This window comes from Narcine bancroftii, chromosome 1 (assembly GCF_036971445.1).
Source record: "Narcine bancroftii isolate sNarBan1 chromosome 1, sNarBan1.hap1, whole genome shotgun sequence".
In the NCBI taxonomy this organism is placed as follows: Eukaryota; Metazoa; Chordata; class Chondrichthyes; order Torpediniformes; family Narcinidae; genus Narcine; species Narcine bancroftii.
Genome location: NC_091469.1, coordinates 380,220,819 through 380,242,349, shown reverse-complemented (window position 1 = coordinate 380,242,349; position 21,531 = coordinate 380,220,819). Strand labels below are relative to the sequence as shown.

The 21,531-nt window shown below is 43.6% G+C and overlaps 1 protein-coding gene across 8 annotated transcripts in view; it reads right to left on the bottom strand.

Moving 5' to 3' along the window:
- Nucleotides 1-21,531, bottom strand: part of LOC138751311 (F-actin-uncapping protein LRRC16A-like) — a 378,511-nt gene that overhangs the window by 15,498 nt on the left and 341,482 nt on the right. For 6 of the 8 annotated variants that reach the window (XM_069913446.1, XM_069913453.1, XM_069913451.1 and 3 more), the window contains 5 exons: nucleotides 20,554-20,765; nucleotides 19,920-19,973; nucleotides 14,621-14,727; nucleotides 5,925-6,348; nucleotides 704-782 (listed from right to left, as the gene is read on the bottom strand). In XM_069913446.1, the coding sequence (XP_069769547.1) occupies nucleotides 704-782; nucleotides 5,925-6,348; nucleotides 14,621-14,727; nucleotides 19,920-19,973; nucleotides 20,554-20,765 (876 nt within the window). The remainder of the gene's footprint in view (nucleotides 1-703; nucleotides 783-5,924; nucleotides 6,349-14,620; nucleotides 14,728-19,919; nucleotides 19,974-20,553; nucleotides 20,766-21,531) is intronic. The other 2 variants (XM_069913448.1, XM_069913450.1) reach the window with 1 other exon arrangement.

The window sequence follows — 21,531 nt, the reverse complement described above, 5'->3', positions numbered from 1 at the left end:
CATTGTTGTCAGCCAGATAACTGGAAATGATGAATCAGAATACAGGATGGAGATTGAGAATTTGGTTGGCTGGTGCCAGAACAACCTTGCTCTAAACGTCAACAAGACCAAGGAGCTTATGGTGAATTTTACTAAGGATGGCTGAGGGACCACACACCTATTTTCAATGATGGAGAGGTCATGGACAGGGTTAATATCTTCATGTTCCTGGGAGTCCACACATTGGAGGACGTCTCCTGGAACCAGTACATCGAGGCAACTGTGAAGGGGGCATACCAATACCTTCACTTGCTAAGGAAATTTGGCAGAAGGTACAGAAGCCTGAAGACCAGCACCTCTAGGTTCAAAAGCAGTTTCTTTCCAACATCTATCAGGCTCTTGAACTTCCCCTTGCTACACTAATTATGGACTGCTCTGACTCTACAAAAGGGCCTATTGCAATCACTTTTTTCCTTGCCCTATGATAACTGTGAATATTCATTATTATCTTTTTTTTTGTATTTATTGTCTCTTTTTAATTCAATTAAGTAAACTATGGAAGTTGTGTTTTAGTTGTTAGGATTTAAATAAATTGGGCACAGCAATTAGTTTCGTAAATCTAATGAACAATATTTACCATTATGCGATATAATAGTAAACATATCAGTGTGCAAGTTACAATCCTAACATACATTTTGCCAAGATTCTGTTACGTTGTACTCACCTCTGCCGCCTTCATCCGATCGGTCTACACATGACAAATTCTCAGGTAATTCCTTATTTCCAGTTTCATTTTCAAGTTTCTAAGACAACAAAATTCAAAAGATCTGAGCCCTCAGAAGATTAATAGAAGATATTTAGTTCTTTGTTCTTGAGGATACAGAAGTCCCGACTTGGGGTCTTGACTCAAAATGCTGTCAATCCCCTTGACCTGCTGAGACCCTCTAGCGATTTGTGTTTTGCTCAAGAGACCATCACCTCCAGTGTCTTTTTTGTGAAATCGCTATATATGCAGACCCACCCACAGCAAAGAGAAGGAAGGGTTGATGCTCTAAAGAACACAATCAAAAAAGTGCAAACCCCCCCAAGACCTGCAGGAAGTGCAGCAGACAACACCCCTTCATTGACCGAATGCAGAACCCTGCATACGGTTCTGTATGTAAAGCAGACTACTGGGCGAGGATGTGCAAGTCTGGTATGAAGAAAACAGAGATACCAGTGAAGAAAAAAAGACAAGAAGATCTACCACATAAAAGGAAAGACAATGAGGTTTCCAACACCCAGATACTGGATATAGAATCCATACACCTCCACGAGATGTCGGGTGAGATGAAAGAAGGAAGCGAGTTGCACACGAGGATCCAAATACAGTGGACAATCCAGAACAAGCCTACAATATTTAACCTAAAGGTGAAGCTGGATACTGGATCACAAAGCAATGTCTTTCCACTCAGATGTTCCCAGAGAACATAATAAAAGGGTATCCAAAACACGATGTATTGGAAACAGCAAATGTCACATTAACGACCTATGGTGGATCCATGTTCAAGCAGCTAGGGAGAGGTAAGATCAATGGCTGCCATAAGGAAAAGAACATCCTCCGTACATTTTACGTGGCAATTCTAGGTCTGGATAGCTGCCAGGAGATGCAATTGATCTCTGTATTTGGATCATTGTGTGCAACTCCCTTCCTTCCTTCATCTCACCCGACATCTCGTGAAGGTGTATGGATTCTGTGTCCAGTTTCTGGTTGTCGGAATCCTCATTGTTGTTTCCTTTTATGCGATGGATCTTCTTGTCTTTTTTCTTCACTGGTATTACTGCTTTCTGCAAACCAGACTTGCACATCTTCACCAGTGGTTTGCTTTACCACAGGCTCTACATTCAGAACCGTATGCAGGGCATTTGTTTTGGTCATCAAAGGGGTATTGTCTGCCGGACTTCCTGCAGGTCTTAGGGGTTTGCACTTTTCTGACTGTGTTCTTTATAGCATAAACCCTTCCTCCTCTTTGCTGTGGGCGGGTCTGCATAGATAGCGATTTCATTTGCATCTTCATGGCTTCGAAGGCTCTGGCTGAGTCTATCTACACAGTTACAAAATAGTTCACATTATCCTGACTATATAACAGCCATACTACCCCAAAGGTCATGGGTTCATTGAAAGACAAGTACAAACTGTGAAACGCACGCTAGTTAAGTGTCGCGAAACAAAGGAAGACCCATACCTAGCTCTTCTATCATTACGAGCAACACCTTTAAGGGCTGACATGGTCCCTGGCAGAACTTCCAAATGGCAGGAGATATAAAACACTATTTTGTAACCGTGTAAGAATACACCTTTCTCACTGTAGTAACTGTAGTGCACCACTGTGGGGCGAATCTATATGTATAAGAGAGTGTGTGAACATTTTCCTGAGATGGTCGAAGGCATCAGTAAGTAAAATCCCTTCTGTTATTTGAATCTTGCATCTCCAAGTTATTTAAGAAGCCTCCCAAGTAGCTCAGAGACATATCATTCACCATTATAATTGTACCTGCCTCTACTACTTCCTCAGCAGCCCATTCAATATAGCCACAACCTCCTGGGTGAACAAAAATCCTTGCCTTTCGGGTCCCCTTTAAATCCTTCCCCTCTCATCTTAAACCGACGTCCTCTCACATTAGACTCCCTTAACCTTGGAAAAATTTGGCCACTTTTGCCTCAGAGAAAATAGTCCCAGCCTATCCAAACTCTTGTAACTTAAGAACTCCTGACCAGCAATGTCTGTGTGAATCTTTTTTTCCTCAGTCACATCCTTCCTATAGTATGGTGACCAGAACCACACATAATATTTCCAGTTATGGTCTCACAACATCTCGTACAGTTAGCGTCACTTAAGTCGTCTATGATGTGGAAAGTTCAAGGTCAAGTTAGCCTGGGGAATGCAGGAGAAATAAAGAATGAAACATAGAAGTAGCAGAGTGAACAGTGGGTTACTGGATGAGTAGCATGCGAACAACCACACACAACTAATTTGGAATTAATAGTGTACTCTGGATTGATTGTAACAAAGCACCAAATAAGCAAAGGTCCTTGGCTATGCATGAAAAAGCATTACATGCTTAAAAGCTGCCTTTGGGAAGGATAGATGACAGACAGACAGGAGCCCACTGGATGATTCAAGGATACTTACTTTGTTGACAGTGAGAGCTAAACACAGTGAGAGTGGGTGAAGCTAGAGTTGGAACAGCATCAACAGACTAAAGGCCATTTCATGTCAGGCCTCCACCTGGAGGCTGGCTACAAGAAGAGATCGAAAACTTAAAACCCACCTTTCAGACAGCAGCCCTAAAGGGCTACTCCAGCGTCCCATTCATATCCAGAGTTGATGGAGGGGGAACTGGGCCACCCGTCATAAATACATGGCAGAGCAATGGCCATCTTCCCTACCCATAATTCCCCCATGCAGCTGATACTACTCTATGGTTTTGAGCCACAGAGAGCAGCCCCGAAGGCCAAAGTGGCCTGGTGAGGCTGTCACAGCCTGCACCAGCCACCCTTTGACAGCTCCTGCTGCCCCGCCAGTCCTTGTTGACGGCTCCCGCTGCCCCGCCAGTCCTTGTTGATGGCTCCCGCTGCCCCACCAGTCCTTGTTGACGGCTCCTGCTGCCCTGCCAGTCCCTGTTGACGGCTCCCACTGCCCTGATGGTCCCCGCTGCTCCGCCGGTTCCCGCCCGCCGTCCCTGCCTTGGAGGGAGAGGGGTCAGTGGGGAGATGGGTCGCGGGCTGAGGGCATCATCAGCCCGCTCCAACCAGCTGCTTGCAGCAGCTGCACATTCAGGTCATAAAACTGTTACAGCAGTACATCAATACAAGGGTCTAGAATATGAGATTGTTCAGCCTTGCCTGGACAAGCTCCACCAGGACAGCTCCCACTCTACAGGCTGTACTTGGTTCTTCTGACCAAAGGGTCCACACAAGGCCCAAAATGCCTCAATTCTCTACTGGATTTCTTGGTGACACTTTTATTGAAGCCTTCTGTTATATCCTTCCCCATGAGAGGAAGAACTCTCTGTGTTTCCACACCATCAGAATGATTCAGAGTTTTATAAGCCCCAACGACATCATGCCTCAGCCTCCTTTTCTCAAGGGAAACCCAGCCCGTCATGCTTTCCTCTGACATGCTTAGATAGCTTTTCTTTCTCCCCCAAACCTACGTCCTCTAGCTTTAGACTCCTTTAATCAGTGCAAATTTTCTCTGAACCGATATTATAAATCTTGGTCATTAGTTTTGGATCTTCTTCTGATAAATATCCTAAACCATTCTAGCTTCTCACGTGAACTCCAATATTTGCTGTGGGACCCTGCAAATGGTTAGACAAAATTTAATTTCTAATATTGAAACTGGACCACTGGCCAGTTCACTTTTCTCTATGGAGATACTCTCTCATACGTAGGAAATGAACAAATATTGAATATAATGTGAAATGATTATAGCTATTGAACATCTCCAACAAGTCTATTCATTTCCTCTTGACATTGATTTGCATTACCATTGCTGAACCTCCCACTATTCTCAGTATTCTGTACTGAGTGGCTCACCAAAGCACTTTCATCATTCACAACACATAGTCAGGCCTTTGATGGAACACTCACCACTTGCAGCTCCAAAATCAAGAAATTTATACCATCCAGGAGGTAACCAGCCACTTAACTGGCACCCTTTCTACCACACCAAACATTCATTCCACGAGTGCATTGTGATTCGAGGAGTATTATCTATCATGGCCAGAACTGTATGTAGCTTTCTATATGCAAGCATAACCTCTTAGCTCTTGAAGTTTATGCCTCAACCAATATACGGGTACATATTGTACACCATCTTATCTCCATTATTGATCTGCCCTGTTATCTCAGGGATCTGCGGATATCCCAGAGCTCCTTGTCCCACCACACCTTTCAGTATCCAGCCATTTATTGTGCAATTCCTTGCTTTGCTTGGTCTTTTCAGATACATCCATTCACCTGACCTCTACATTGACATTTTTCTCCAGCCAATAACTTTACTCCTTACTGTTAACTATTTGTAAATTTTTTGACAAAACCTCTTCTTATAATATTTAAATCATTAATACATCCAGGTGACCTCCATATTATGGTATTTATAGTATTTCACCCAAAAGGAATTTATGATCCACTATCAAACTCTTTGGGATACAGACTAAGAAACGGTCATGAAATTTATGTGAAATAATGTAAATGGACAGAAAATTTATGTTTATTCAACTTCCACTTTTAATGTATGCACTGATGAAGTAGCTTCTCATGAAGGAAATAAAAATCACTATAATGGACTGTTTTTTTAAGGAATACAGCACCCCCTCCAGGGCCATTTGTTTTATGGAAAAAAGGGACTTAATATTGAATCTCACTAGATACCATAGGAAAGAATCTACCATACACTTTAGCCTATTTTGGAGCTAATTTGTTGCTTTTCCTTGGGTCTTATTGGTTTACCTTTCTGATCATCCTCCACATGGAATCTTACCAAATCCCCTGCTAAAATTCACGTAAACCTTGCAAGAAATAGGCAGCTGAACTTTTCAACACTTAATAAATGCTGAAAAAAAAAATGCATAACTATCAATGGGTTTTGCACCAATTTACTCTTTGCTGTTAAGTCAGCAATTTTTGCACGGGAAGGATCCCCTGGTGAACTTTCAACACTGTAACCAATGTATTGCTAGAAAGCCTTGGAAGAAAGGCAGAGTGTATAATTTTTAATCCAATGGATTTTTGGAGGTTACACACTCAAAGTTTTCCCTGGAGACATTAAAATGGATCACAAAAGACACAAGACTTTTATTTCAGAAAGTCATATATTGATTTTGAAAATTGACTGGCTTTCTCATATACAATTTGCCTATCAGAAGGATTGAAAAGCAATGGAATATACTCTTATTACCTTCTGCACTGCAGCTCGCTTTTCCTGCTTAGCCTTAAACTCCGCCAGAAGTCCACTGCCCATCACTTGCACTCCATACCAACGGCTGCCTTGTGGACTGCTTTTATTGTCTGATTTGTCTACCCTCCCTGCATCCTCCAACAGAGCATCCACAGGATCTGGCGTTTTGAGACCCTCAGCTTGTTCCGTGCTGCCGTTCGGCTCTGTCTGCTTTGACTCCTTCCTGGTTAGGTCTGTAGCTGGACTTTTCATGATGCCTTTGGGTGACAATGGTTCCTCAGGAAGAGTTGAAGCCTGAGGCCTCTCTGCTTTGCTGGATCTGGATTTGATTAAGTTCAGGAAGCTGCTCTTTTTGGAGTCCTTCCGCTTTCTGTCGTCTGCATCTCCTGAATCCAGAGATTCCGAGCTCCTTAGTGAAAGTCTCCTAAAACAGAAGGTACATTTTTTAAAAAAAAGGTAGGTTTTTTTCCTGCACTGCCACAATGAATGAAGACAACAGGAGATGAGTCATTTTGTTGTGCCAGGAGCATTAAGACATGGATCATTTCTGTGCATAAATGCTCATCTTTGAGAATCGGATTGGAAAGACGGAAGCAGAACTCCTATCAAACCAATAAATCCATGGAATGCGGGGAACAAAACAAACCTAAAAGCACTTGAAAACTTGTAACAATTCAGAAGTTTCCTGTCACATTAAACTGTGTTCTTGAACATACAACATTTAAAATAAATAAATAAATACATTTTAATTTTTCATTCACTAAATTTGTATACCTGATCAGCAGACTGCATTTCTAGAATTAGAGGCACTGAGGACTGAAGGAACAAAGAACTTTTAAATCTATAGATGGATGAATTCATCATATTTTGAATTCTAATAGCTGTTTTGCATTTTATATTGACTCAACACAAGTTATCAGCAGAAATATGATCTGCATCGTGTCCCTTCCTTCCATTTTGTTTTTGCTTTAAAGGTTCTATAAAACAGGAAGTCCATTTATAAAGTTTGTTAACATCTTAATCAAATTCTATATTCTAGCTCTGGCAAATGGTTGAAGATGGCACAGCTCATCTCGGCAGACTTTAATTTTTGTCATGAAGAAAATATGAATACCAAAAGCACAATGAAAATTGAGTACATTTTATACTCATACAAGAGTCAAAGGGAAGTTGATGGGTGTTGCGTTTGGGAAGTATCTGGTTTGGTGAGTTCACAGAGACACAAGACTTGACATAAATGTTACAATCAAAGGTAACTTTATTGAACACACAGGAGACAAATGGGAAGACATCAAATGATACTTAATTACTCTACTACTAAACAACTATTCACATCAGACCCAGATTGGACTCCGATACCAGTGGCTGCCTATCCTCTACACACTCATGCATTTGTACACACTCTACAGGCAGGGTCTTTCACGTACACTCCCTGTATCAACGGGGGTGTGGCTCTCTGCAAGCACTGATCTATCCCAGCACTATGGCTCAGCTTAAGTGTAGAGCACACCTTACCCGTGACTCCAGTGATATCCACAGTAGCAACCTGGCGAAGAGTAATGCTGGAGCTTGGATTATGAGGCAGAGAGAGAGAGAGAGAGAGAGAGAGAGAAATGTGGTATGCATTGATGTTTTATACTGTTCTGAGCTGGGTCAGTGATGATGTTGAGTCATTTAAATGAACCAATGGCAAGGTGTGCACTAATGGGTGTCCAGAGTCCAATCTTGATTGGCAGATGATATGCGACTTCCAAATAAGTTTCAGACAGGGAGGTCATATGACCCTCTGCAATCCACAATGTTCTAGAGAGGCCAATTGTTCCTCCACAATCCACATATAACAATGGCAACATGAGGGAGAGTAAAGTGTGGTGTTACAGGGAAATGAGGGGGAATGCAATGGCCATGCTAATTGCTGAAATGGACCTGATGGGCCACATGGCCTCCTTCTGTATTGTACAAGCAGGTTAATTAGTGAGGTGGCCTTTGGTTGGAATGTAATATTATCCGAGAACCAAAGGGAAATATTAGAGTGTCCTCAGTTCATGTGCAGTTTCCACTATAAACCAATACTAAGATGCAGGATGAGAAAGTTTGTGTCACATCTGTAGTTCTCCCTTTAGAAACCACAGTAAAGTTGTTGGCTGCAGTTTGCAGGAATAGGTAGAGCGAATTCAAAATAAGATAATAAATGAGAAGCAGCAGAGGAAAGAACAGGAACAGACATGCAGGAAGTGGTGAATGGTTTCAAGATGGAGAAAAAATTGGAGTCTAAGGCTGATAAAACACCCTTCCTTTGGTTTGTAAGCCAGAATTTCCTTAATTTGTTTTACACAAGATCATGCTGTAAGACTAAAGGCTGGTGACCATTAATGAACAATGCTACCTCAACAAATCTCCTGTGAGCTCATTCTACTAGATCAAGACTCCACATGTTTGATCGAAGAATTAGAATTGTTTGAGGAAGCTGCAATTGACCAAGGGCCAAGGCCTGAAATTTTGGTTATCCTTTACTTCCTCTGGATACTGCACAATCTGCTGAGTTGCTCCAGCATATCTGTGTGTTTCACTCGACACCAGCTCCTGCAGATTCTCTTGTTTAACTGCTATTACTACTACGATTTTTAATGAATACATCCACAAGTCAACTCAACATCCAAGTAAATAAAGTCTAAATCTGAATTTTGTAATTCTAATTTTTATGATGAACTTGGTTAATAAGGTATCATTCTGTTTTATAAATGAATGAAAAGCACAATATACCAGGTTCTGAAATATTCAATCCAAATAGAAGGGCAAAAGTTTAACTTCCTCAAATCTTGTTTCAGGTTATTGCAGGTGTTCTGGTAAATAAACGCTAATCAAGATCAACAGAGGGAGAACTTGATCTCATTTAAACTTCAATCATTAAGCTTATGGTTATTATCGCTGGCACCTGATGACAAGGAAATCCTTTGAACAGTTCAAACAGCATATGTGCTGCAATTTGAGAACTTGAGAAATACAAGTCAAGTTTATTATCATTCGATTGCAGAAGTACAATCTGACAATCCAGTCCTCGGTGCAAAACATGCAGACACACAACCAGATAGAGCACATATACAGACAAGCAAAACATATGCAGGAATAACATTCATATATACAGATAAATAAATATTGTTTCATGAATGAGAGTCTCGAATGGTTAGAAGGAGCAGTTCATTTGGTCGTTTAGCATTCTTACTGCCAGTGGGAAGAAGGTAGTTCTCAGCCTGGTGGTGCTGGGTCTGATACTCCTACAATCTCTTCCCCAACAGGAGCAACTGAACGATGCTGTGTGCAGGATAGAAGGGGCCCCCAATGATTTTGCACGACCTTTTCAGACAATGATCCCGGTAGATCACGTCGATGAGAGGGGAAGGAGACTCCAGTGATCCTCTCTACCACTTGTATAGTCCTGTAGATTGACCTCCGATCCATTTTGATGCAGCAAATCCTCCCATTTTCAAAACAGGATCTCTCACAAAGGGTGAGAATGAGCAGACGGGTTCTTTTTGAAGATGAAGACAATGAAATAGAATTGGAAAATTGCTTAACCTTTCATGTAATGATGTCAATTAAGATCGATAAAATCAATGAGACCAATTTCCTCCATGCCACATTAGCATAATGATCACTATATGACATTGGATGTGTTAAATCAGCACGTCTAGTCCTAGGGAAAAATAATGGCAACAGCTGGAAATATTCTGTGTTATGTCTCTGGAGTTACTTGGGAGGTTTCTTAAATAACTTAGAGATGCAAGATTCAAATAACAGAAAAGATTTTACGCACTGATGCCTTCCACCATCTCAGGAAACAGTTCACACACACTCACATGTACATAAATATACTACAGTGAGATGGGTGTATTCTTACACAGTTACAAAATAGTTCACATTGTCCTGACTATATAACAGGGGTGGCCAAACCGTGGCTCATGAGCCTTGTGGGGAGGGTAGCTGTCGCCAGCGGGGAAGGTAGGTGTCGGCAGCGGGTCACCAGCTGACTGTCAACAGCCTGCCCGCTGCTATGCACCTGCTTTGCCTTGCTGCTTTCAGATGCCTAGGGGGAGCGTTTAGTGTGTAGACTTAATTAGAAAAAAATCTTTTTGGAAAATTACTCCCTTTGAAACAGTGCTGCTTCACTATCTGCAGTGTATCAGAATTTTACAAATGGATGACTTGCAAGACAAGGATTGGAAAATACTTTCCCCAACAAAACTGTACCAGGGGTGGGCAACTTCCCGTGCCGGCCGCCCCAGCCCCACAGTCCTGTGCCAGCCGCCCCAGCCCTGATGTCCCACGCCGAGGAGCTGTCAGGCAGCAGGGAGTTGGGTCGTCGGGCAGCTGGCAGGGGGGCTGTCAGGTGCGAGGAGTTGGGTTGCCGGCTGATTGTCATCAGCCCGCCCCCTGCTAGGCACCTGAAAGCTGATAGCTGCCTTCAGGCTGCTGCTTTCAAGTGCCTAGGGGGAGCGCTGAGAAGTGGAGAATATACCTCCCCGAGGTGGGTTGAGTAAGTACATTTTTGGGGACAGGTTCTCCGCTTTCAGGTGGCCTTCCGACAGGTGTATTCAGATATTTTAGGCGGCTTTACATTCGGGTATTATGGCCATCTGAAAGGGGCTAATGATAGTGTTAGTGGGTATGGCTTGCGATCGCATGATTGCTTTGGCTCTCAAACATCTGAAGTTTATGGCATGTGGCTCTTATGTAAAGCAAGTTTGGCCACCTCTGCTATATAACATCCCACCTTCTCAAGATAAGGAAATATTTAGTGTTCTTTATCACTTTCTTTCCAGTGCAACTTAAGTAACTGAACTTGTACACTAGTTTATTTACACAACTATTTTTAAATAGTTCTATTGATATAGCACTGGAGGCAGTATGTTGCTTCACCATCTTGTGGATTTGGCTGCGACCATTGGGCTGTGTGGCTGGTACACGTGTAGGTGATGTCACTTGTTGTGCTTCACCTGACAATTGCTGTGTCGATGTTTCAGTATTAGTGGTTGTGGTCTCTTTGCTTGATACCTCACTTATTGGTGTTTCAGGCTTTGCTGGTATTAAAGCTTTCTGCTTCATCACATCTTGTGTTGGCTGGATGTGAATTCTGTTCCTCCTCAGCTGATTGCCAGAGTCTGTCTCGACAATGTATGATCTTGGTATCTCAACTTCTCTGATGACCTTTGTTGGGGTTCATGTTTTCAACATCGGCTCTTGAATATGCACATGCTGCCCTCTGAAGAGTTCTGGCAATGTTTGGGCATGTTCGTTATAATGCTGATGTCCTTCTTCTTGAATGACAGCCGGTCTTCTTCTGGTTTCCTCCTGGTCTTCTGGAGAGTGTATTTTGGTTGGCAGAGTTGTTTTATATCTCCTGCCATTTAGAAGTTCTGCTGGGGACTTTGTGTCAGCCCTTAAAGGGGTTGTTCATAATGATAGAAGAGCCAGATATGGGTCTTATTTTGTTTCGCGACACTTAACTAGTGTGTGTCTCACAATGTCTTTCAATGAACCCATGACCTTTGGGGTAGTATGGGGATGATGTAGTGATAATAAACCCATACTCTGCAGCCAGCTATCTGAATTTTTGTGACGTGAACTGTGATCCACTGTCACATATTACTTGCTCAGGTATTCCTTGTTCAACAAGGAGTGCTTTCATTTCTGAGGTGATAGTTGACGCTCTCAGGTCTTTCACCCTTTTGATGAATCAAAACAGAGTAGTTACAGGCTACTATTAAATACCATTCTTTATTCTCAGTGAACAAGTTAACTCCTTTTGTGTGCCATGGCCTGGCAGGTACTTCTATGGAAATCATTTATTCTTTTTGTTGTGTGTTTCGTTGATGCTTTTTAATATCTTCTTAGCCTGGATCTCATAATTAACAGAGATCAACTACAATTCCTGGCAGCTATCCAGACCTAGAATTGCTGGTCCCGTCTACATCTATCACGTAGAATATACAGAAGATGATCTTTCCCTTATGGCAGCCATTGATCCTAGCTCTCCCAAGCTGCTTGATCATGGGTCCACCATAGGCCGTTAATGTGACATTTTCTGTTTCCAATGCACCATCTTTTGAATACCCTCTATAATGTTCTCTGGAAACATCTGGTAGTAGAGTCTGAGTGGAAGGACATTGTTTTGTGATCAAGTATCCAGCTTCACCTTTAAGTTAAATATCATAGGCTTATTCTGGATTGTCTTCTGTATTTGGATCCTCATGTGCAACTCGCTTCCTTTCATCTCACCTGACATCTTGTGAAGGTGTATGGATTCTTTATCCACGATCTGGGTGTCTGAGTCCTCATTGTTGTTTCCGTTTATGTGGTGGGTCTTCTTGTCTTTTTTCTTCACTGGTATTACTGTGTTCTTCATACCAGATTTGCACATCTTCACCCAGTGGTCTGCTTTACCACAGGCTCTACATTCAGAACTGTGTGCAGGGCATTTCTTTTGGTCATCGAAGGGGTGTTGTCTGCTGCACTTCCTTCAGGTCTTGGGGGGCGGGTTTGCACTTTTGTAATTGAGTTCTTTATAGTGTTACGAACCCAGAGGACCCCAAAACCCAGCAGCAATAGATATTCACCAAGACAAATGGTTACTTAAACAAAAGTTGATTTTAATTATCTTTAAACATGAAAACAGGATCAAACTTTATCTTATCACTATTAACTTAACTAACCTAACTTAATCCCCTTCTGATTCTAAGCACACGTGTATGTAATATGCGTGTAAATTCAGAAAAGTTTTTTGATTTACAGTCCAATCTCACTTCTCATTCCTCCAAGTTTACTAGTTGCAGGCAATTCTTATACTGTGCACAGAATTTAACATTTTATTTGGTGCTTTGGTGCTTGAAAGGTAATTGGTTACCACTCAGGAAGGTTCTTGTGGTTTTCAGAGATTTGTTGTTCCTTGACACAAGCTGATCCCTTTCAGCTAGCCACATTAGGATCTTACTGAAGAAACTTGCCCCATTAGGGTTTTCCAGATGATAACCTTTTTCTTTCAAGTCACAACAGAGTTCCTTTATGTTTCTCTTATTTCAAGTGAAACATTAGGCAGCCAGTCCTCTCCTCTTGTATGAACCACAAGAGCTTTGACCAGGCTGAACTAAGCACTCACAACCCATCTTCCAAATGAGGTTTTCCACAAGCTTTCCAGCTTGTCCTGTTCCAGTCCCAACGGCTGCTGCTGTCTGTAACACTGCAGAAATGATCTCTCTCTTTGAGAAAAAAAGTCTGTTTGACTCTCTCTGCTTGCAAAACCACATGACCCTCTCCACTGTAGTTGAGTTCCCACTGTGTCTGTACAATTTACTCCTCTGACTCAGAACAAGGACAAAGCTTTTCAAGTTATTATCAGAACTGGCCAGTATTGACAAAATCTCATCAACCTGTCCTGTGGACACTGTTTCTCTCTACAGAAGTTGCCAGATTCCCTGAGCATTTCTAGTATTCTCTGCTTTTATTTCAGATTTCCTGTAGCAGTGATGATTTGCTTTTTTGTTTCAACAGGCTTCAATTGTACTGGTGCCCAAGAAGAGTGTGGTAATCTGCCTGAATGACTACTAACCAGTGGCACTCACATCCACAGTGATGAACTGTTTTGAGGGACTGGTGTTGAAGCATATCAGCTCCAGTCTGAGCGGTGACATGGATCCATTCCATTTTGACAACTGCAACAGATGCCATCTCACTAATTCTACACAAAACCATGGAATACCTGGAGAGCAAAGGTACATACATCTGCCATCAAGAGGTATAGGTGCCGCAAGACTTGTACCTCCAGGTTCAGGAACAGTTGCTACCCCTCCACCATCAGACTCCTAAACAATAGACTCCAAACACTGCAATACTCTGTGCAATTGTATTTCGATTTCCTCACCTCCAGATCTCAATCAGTGCGATTGGCAAGAACTTCTCTGACACAATCTCCATCAATACCGGAGCACCACAGGGCTGCATACTTAGTCCCCTTCTCTATTTATTTTACACTTACAACTATGTGGCTCTGTATGATAACAAAACCATTTACAAATCTGGTGACGATACCAGAGTAATGGCCTGCAGTAAGAATAATCTCAGGATGTACTCTGACAATAAATTTGAACTTGAACTTGATGCATCTTAATCCCAGAAGTTTTTCCAATTTTTTTTCCTATTTTCTCCTCATCTCTCACATCCCTTACAGTGATTAAGAAGCCTTCATCCCCCATTCTCAGCTGGTTTCATTGCCACCTCTCCTGGTTGCATCTCATCACAGAGGCAATCCCTTATTTCTCTCCATCAGCCCTCTTCTCTACAAGATGTTCCATTTCTAGTTTTGCTGAGGACAGAAGAATGGGCAGCAACCTGAATCATTACCTCTGCCTCCCTCATCACAAATGCTGTCTGCTTCTCCAAATATTTGCAGGATTTTCTAGATATGATTTTCAATTCCCAGTATCTATAATTTTGTTTTGCTTTTAAACAGAGGTCAGCAACTAAGCATATGATCTTCAGGTTTGAATATTCACACCTGTTCCTTCAAAAGTCAAATTTAGAAACTCAATGCCAATCCTGAAAGCATTCTGGCAATTATATTTAATCCAAATTAAAGTTTTGTCAATTACTTGTAACTCTGAAAGCACAAATTTAATAACAACTTGCATTTAAAAAAAACTCACTTGGATTCCATTCGTGTTATCCTCTTCAGGAAAAATTCATCCACACCCTCATCAACTCTGTTCATAAGGCCATTATGGTCACTCTCTTGACACTCTGTTGAAGAAACCTGACAAAAATAATTTTTTCCCTCAATTTAGAGATATTAACAGCATGCTAAAATAGTCACAGTGACTCCAAGCCACATTGATAGGCAATTGTCCCCTTTGGTCACAAGTATTATAGTAGCAGATTTCAAAGCCTGACCCAAAAGGTGACTAGGAGGGAAAGAGGAAAGTCTGCAGACGCTGTGACTATACTGCATCCCAAAAAAGTGTTAGGGAAACTCAACATGTCATGCAGGATCATGGGAAACAAAGGTATATAACCAATGTTTTGAGCCTGAGCCCTCTGTCAAGGTACCATGATATTTTCATTTGCTTCCTTCAGTATACTGTGTGAGCTGCTGAGTTTCTCCAACACTTTTGCGCATTACACCAAATAGGGTCCACTTGGGTATATGATCATAAATTTTCAGTAACAATTTTGACTCCCTTCAGATAATTTCTACTTAAAAACAGGACCAAGGAGAAAACAAATTGCCTTCATCTCCATCCACCTTTATCTTTATCTCTGGGAAGGATGCCAAGGCATCAGAAATCCATCAACATTGCATAAATTCAACTGCTGTGCACCACCTTAGTTTATAGTTGACAAGTGACTAAGTCGGTTTCATTGACCAAGCACTGTATTCCAAGGTGACTGCAAATTATAGAGGTCTGAAATTGCAATGAGTAGAAACCAAGCTAGCCAGCAGACTGGCCATATTGGTTTCAGTTTAAAAAATGAGCTTTGGTAAACTGTAGTAATCTATGTCAGTATATACAGGGAACAATTGTTCCCTGATTGTTCCACAGTTCTCTCTGAAGATAGAGCTGAATTCACATAGGTCTATTTGATAATCCGGGACAGAGCCCGGATCGGGGCCGCTGCCGCCTACCCTCTGCCCGGACTGGGGCCGGGGTCGCCACCTCCTTCTTTCTGCCCGGACCGGGGCCTCTGCCTGCTTCGCTCTGCCGAGGCTGGGGCCACCGCCTCCACCCCGCTTCTGCCCGGACCGGGGCCTCTAACATATAAATATAGGAAATGGCAGGCGGAGGCCAACAGGTTGGATTGCGACCAGGTATGGTCCGACCTAGGAGGGGAGGCAGGCCCCTGCAGCCCAGGTAAGAAACCTGCACAGGAGAAGGCCACTCCGATATGAAGCCTACGACCCAAGGACCTCGCTGCCACGTCCCAGCTTGCTTGGCCACGGCACACGAACCATGGGTGTAAAGGGTGGGGCCAGTACTGTGCACACTGCACTCCTCCTAAAAGCTCCTTTTGCGCAGGCCCGAGGACATGTCCACGTTCTCCCCCTCCACGTCCTCCCCCTCAAAAGATGCTCACAAACTCAAGCTAGCATGCTGGAACATCAGAACCATGCTAGACAAGGCTGACAGCCACCAACCTGAACGTCGGTCTGCCCTCATCGCACATGAACTCCTCAGAGTTGACATCTACATAGCCGCTCTCAGTGAAGTCCACCTTGCAGATGTAGGCAGCCTCCAAGAACGAGGCACGGGCTAAACACTCTACTGGTCTGGCAAGCCTATGGATGAACGACGCCTATCTGGTGTAGGCTTCATGGTCAAGAACTCCATTGCCTCCAAACTCGAAAACCTCCCGATAGGCCACTCGGACCGGATCATGTCCATGCGACTCCCCCTTCAAAACAAGCATCGCATCACCCTCATCAATGTCTATGCTCCAACCCTTCAGGCGGAACCAGCAGAAAAGGACAAGTTCTACACTGATCTGCGCAACCTCATTCAACGCACCCCTACAGCCGACAAGGTTGTCATCCTTGGCGACTTCAATGCTCGCGTCGGCAAAGACTCAGAAACCTGGCCAGGAATCCTGGGCAAGCATGGTGTCGGCAAGTGCAATGACAAGTGGAGCTCCTGTTGGAGCTCTGCGCAGAACAGCGGCTTGTCATTACAATTACCCTTTTTCAGCAGAGGGACAGCCTGAAGACTACCTGGTTGCATCCCCGATCCAAACACTGGCACCTCCTGGACTACGTCCTGGTGTGAGAAAGAGACAAACGAGATGTGCTCCACACCAGGGTCATGCCCAGTGCGGAATGCCACACTGACCACCGGCTTGTCCGCTGCAAGCTCAACCTTCACTTCAAGCCAAAGTCCAGGAACAGTAAAGCCACCAGAAAGAGGTTCAATATTGGAAACTTGCAGTCAGACGAAGTGAGAGGAAACTTCCAGGCAAACCTCAAAGCAAAGCTCGAGGATGCAATCCGCCTTATGGACTCATCCCCTGAAACCCTCTGGGATCAGCTGAAGACTGGCATAACTGCAATCCACTGAAGAGGTACTGGGCTTCTCCTCCAGGAAAAACAAGGACTGGTTCGACGAAAACAACCAGGAAATCTAGGAGCTGCTGGCAAAGAAGCGAGGTGCCCACCAGGCTCACTTTGCAAAGCCGTCCTGGCCAGAGAAGAAACGAGCCTTCCGTCGCGCATGCAGCCATCTTTAGTGCAAACTCCGGGATATCCAAAATGAGTGGTGGACTAGCCTCGCCAAACGAACCCAGCTCAGCGCGGACATTGGCTACTTCAGGGGTTTTTATGAGGCTCTAAAGGCTGTGTACGGCCCCTCACCCCAAGTCCAAAGCCCGCTGCGCAGCTCAGACGGCAAAGTCCTCCTCAGCGACAAGATGTCCATCCTCAACCGATGGTCAGAACACTTCCAATCTCTTTTCAGTGCCAACCGCTCAGTCCAAGAATCCGCCCTGCTCCAGCTCCCTCAACAGCCCATAAGGCTAGAGCTGGATGAGGTCCTCACCCGGGAAGAGACATATAAGGCAATTCAAGAACTGAAAAGTGGCAAAGCAGCAGGTATGGATGGAATCCCCCCAGAGGTCTGGAAGGCTGGCAGCAAAACTCTGCATGCCAAACTGCATGAGTTTTTCAAGCTCTGCTGGGACCAAGGAAAACTGCCTCAGGACCTTCGTGATGCCATCATCATCACCCTGTACAACAACAAAGGTGAGAAATCAGACTGCTCAAACAACAGGGGAATCACGCTGCTCTCCATTGCAGGCAAAATCTATGCTAGGATTCTCCTAAATAGAATAATACCTTGTGTCACCGAGAATGTTCTTCCAGAATCACAGTGCGGCTTACGCCCAAACAGAGGAACTACTGACATGGTCTTTGCCCTCAGACAGCTCCAAGAAAAGTGCAGAGAACAAAATAAAGGACTCTACATCACCTTTGTTGACCTCACCAAAGCCTTCGACACCATGAGCAGGAAAGGGCTTTGGCAAATACTAGAGTGCCTCAGATGCCCCCCAAAGTTCCTCAACATGGTTATCCAACTGCACGAAAACCAACAAGGTTGGGTCAGATACAGCAATGAGCTCTCTGAACCCTTCTCCATTAACAATGGCGTGAAGCAAGGCTGCGTTCTCGCACCAACCCTCTTTTCAATCTTCTTCAGCATGATGCTGAAACAAGCCATGAAAGACCTCAACAATGAAGGCGCTGTTTACATCCGGTACCGCCCGGATGGCAGTCTCTTCAATCTGAGGCGCCTGCAAGCTCACACCAAGACACAAGAGCAACTTGTCCGTGAACTACTCTTTGCAGACGATGCCGCTTTAGTTGCCCATTCAGAGCCAGCTCTTCAGCGCTTGACGTCCTGTTTTGCGGAAACTGCCAAAATGTTTGGCCTGGAAGTCAGCCTGAAGAAAACTGAGGTCCTCCATCAGCCAGCTCCCCACCATGACTACCAGCCCCCCCACATCTCCATCGGGCACACAAAACTCAAAACGGTCAACCAATTTACCTATCTCGGCAGGACCATTTCATCGGATGCAAGGATCGACAACAAGATAGACAACGGACTCGCCCAGGCAAATAGCGCCTTTGGAAGACTACACAAAAGAATCCAGAAAAACAACCAACTGAAAAACCTCACAAAGATTAGCGTATACAGAGACGTTGTCATACCCACACTCCTGTTCGGCTCCGAATCATGGGTCCTCTACTGGCATCACCTACGGCTCCGAGAACACTTCCACCAGTGTTGTCTCTGCTCCATCCTCAACATTCATTGGAGCGACTTCATCTCCAACATCGAAGTACTCGAGATGGCAGAGGCTGACAGCATCGAATCCATGCTGCTGAAGATCCAACTGCGCTGGGTAGGTCACGTCTCCAGAATGGAGGACCATCGCCTTCCCAAGATCGTGTTATATGGTGAGCTCTCCACTGGCCACCGAGACAGAGGTGCACCAAAGAAGAGGTACAAGGACTGCCTAAAGAAATCTCTTGGTGCCTGCCACATTGATCACTGCCAGTGGGATGATATCGCCTCAAACCGTGCATCTTGGCACCTCACAGTTCGGCGGGCAGCAACCTCCTTTGAAGAAGACCGCAGAGCCCACCTCACTGACAAAAGACAAAGGAGGAAAAACCCAACACCCAACCCCAACCAACCAATTTTCCCCTGCAACTGCTGCAATCGTGTCTGCCTGTCCCGCATCGGACTTGTCAGCCACAAACGAGCCTGCAGCTGACGTGGACATTACCCCTCCATTAATCTTCGTTCGTGAAGCCAAGCCAAAAAAGAAAGTCCAGAATTTCAGATTTTTCCATATTTCAGAAAGCCAGATTTAAACCCACCCAAATTGTGCTTCCGTACTCGCGCTACTGGTCTCCCGCCTCCCTGCCTAACTCGTGCTGCCAGAATCCCCCCTCGTCTGCCCGAATCATCCTGCTGGCCTCCCGCCTGCCTGACTTGTGCTGCCATCTTTCTCCCCACCTGCCAGATTTTGGAGCTTTCTGGATTTTAGAAGTCTGGATAAAGGATTCTGTACCTGTAATGTTGTTTTCTTATTCATGAAATGCATTTCAGTCCCTGTTTTTCAACACTTCTTAAAGGCTACCATTTATTTATCCCTATTAGGTTTCTGAAAATGTGTGCCCTGCACCTGCTGGGAGAAAATTCTATCTGCTAATACTCCATACAATTTTCCACCTGAGCTATATCCTACAATAATCTTAGACAACCTTCCACACACTCCAAAGCACCACAAATTTATGTCATCTGCAAACTTACTACATAAAACCCCCAATATATTGCACTTATGGGAATTGGTAGATGCCAGATAAATGAATTTTCAGGTTGCTTGAGATTGCATTTTGCGTGACTGGTGAACTAACTGCAAGGGGGCATCAATGTTAAATTTCGTGTTTCTTACCTTTTGATCTGCAACTTTTTGGACGGTTGCTTGAGGGTGCCGGTTGTTTGAATTCTGCATAATGGGGATTTTATTGTAATTATTCCTCCAATATTCACATCCAAGTCATTAATATACATCTCAAGCAATAGAGGTACCAGCATTGATCCTTGCTGTATGCCTCTGGTAATAGTCTCCCAATCAGAAAAGCAACCATCCACCACTAAATTTTGCCTCCTGTCATCAAGCCAATTTTGGATCCAATTGGCCAGCTTGCCCCTGATCCTATGCGCCTTCACCTTCCTTCAAATTATATGTCCAGTCTTGATTGCATTGGGAAAAACTCTTAATTTGTGCTTTCTGCTAAAGGATGGATTTTGCTATACGATTACTAATGTTCCAATGACACACTAACTGGGCACCATTGCATTACACAGTCCTCAAGGGTAGTATTATTTGTCATAACTGATGCACAAAATGTACAGATTTATTTATCATCTAACAAATGCTGGTCTGCCAATACAGTTTTATGATCCAAAAGGGTTCCATCATTCTAATATTGAATTCAACCAAATGTGGTTCTGAGCTTTCGACTTTCAATCACGAATGAAAAAGTGGAGCAAAGCCAACGGTCCAAGAGCACAGAAATACTTACAGCTGTTTTGGTTGGTGGTAGCTTTTTGTTCCTTTTGGGTCTAGATTTTGTGTAGTGCTCCAGTTTCTTGATCTCCTCAGAAGGTAGTTCAGTCATCATGCTGCTGGGCCGAGATGACCTTTCTTGCTTGCCATGGGTGCCCGAGGCAGGAGTTGACTCTTCAAAATAGACTGGAATGTCCTCCAATGCCTTATCCAAGTCAAATTCCATCTCTGTAAAAAGATTTGAGTCCAGTGCAACATCCAAGCATCCAGTTGGAATATTAAGAAACAGTTCAATTCTCACTTTATCCCTTTGTACAGAAAAGGGGACAAAATTGTGCCACAAAAATTCCAGCAGTCTCCCTAAGGCCTGATATAATTGTCATAACGTTAAACTATATTGGGTGAAATAACTATTTATAGCAATGATCCACAAATATTTCATTTGCAAAGAAATGTAAGACTGACTAAGCATTGACTATGCATGCAGGGAAAAAATAACTACAACTTCAATAAACAAATCTGTGGAACGTAGAGTGAACTGATGTACCAATGACAATGATTACAGAAAGAAAGATGTCTTTATGCAGGCATTACTGAGACATAAAGAGAGAGTGAAAGGCTTGAGGATGTTCTCAATATGCAGGAAGATGCGGCAATATAAAGAGAAGGGTGAGAGTCTTGGCTGAAGGCTCCACCATTTACAAAGGTGTGTCATGGTAAGCCAAAATTAAGAGAGGTGAGATATTTGCTGAAGAAACTCTGAAGGGACTTTATTTTTCCTTCTCTTTCTCTTTTACTGTAAGGGGCTCCAGGCAACACTAATGACAACTTTGTCTGCCTTATGGGAGGCAGAGGCAATTTCGTATGATATTCCATGTTCTGTACAATTACATGACAATACAAGAATCTTGAGTATTTATTGATAATAGATATATTCACAACTGCAAATGTTGCCTGACCTGCTGGGGATTTCCAGAACTTTGGTTTTATTTCA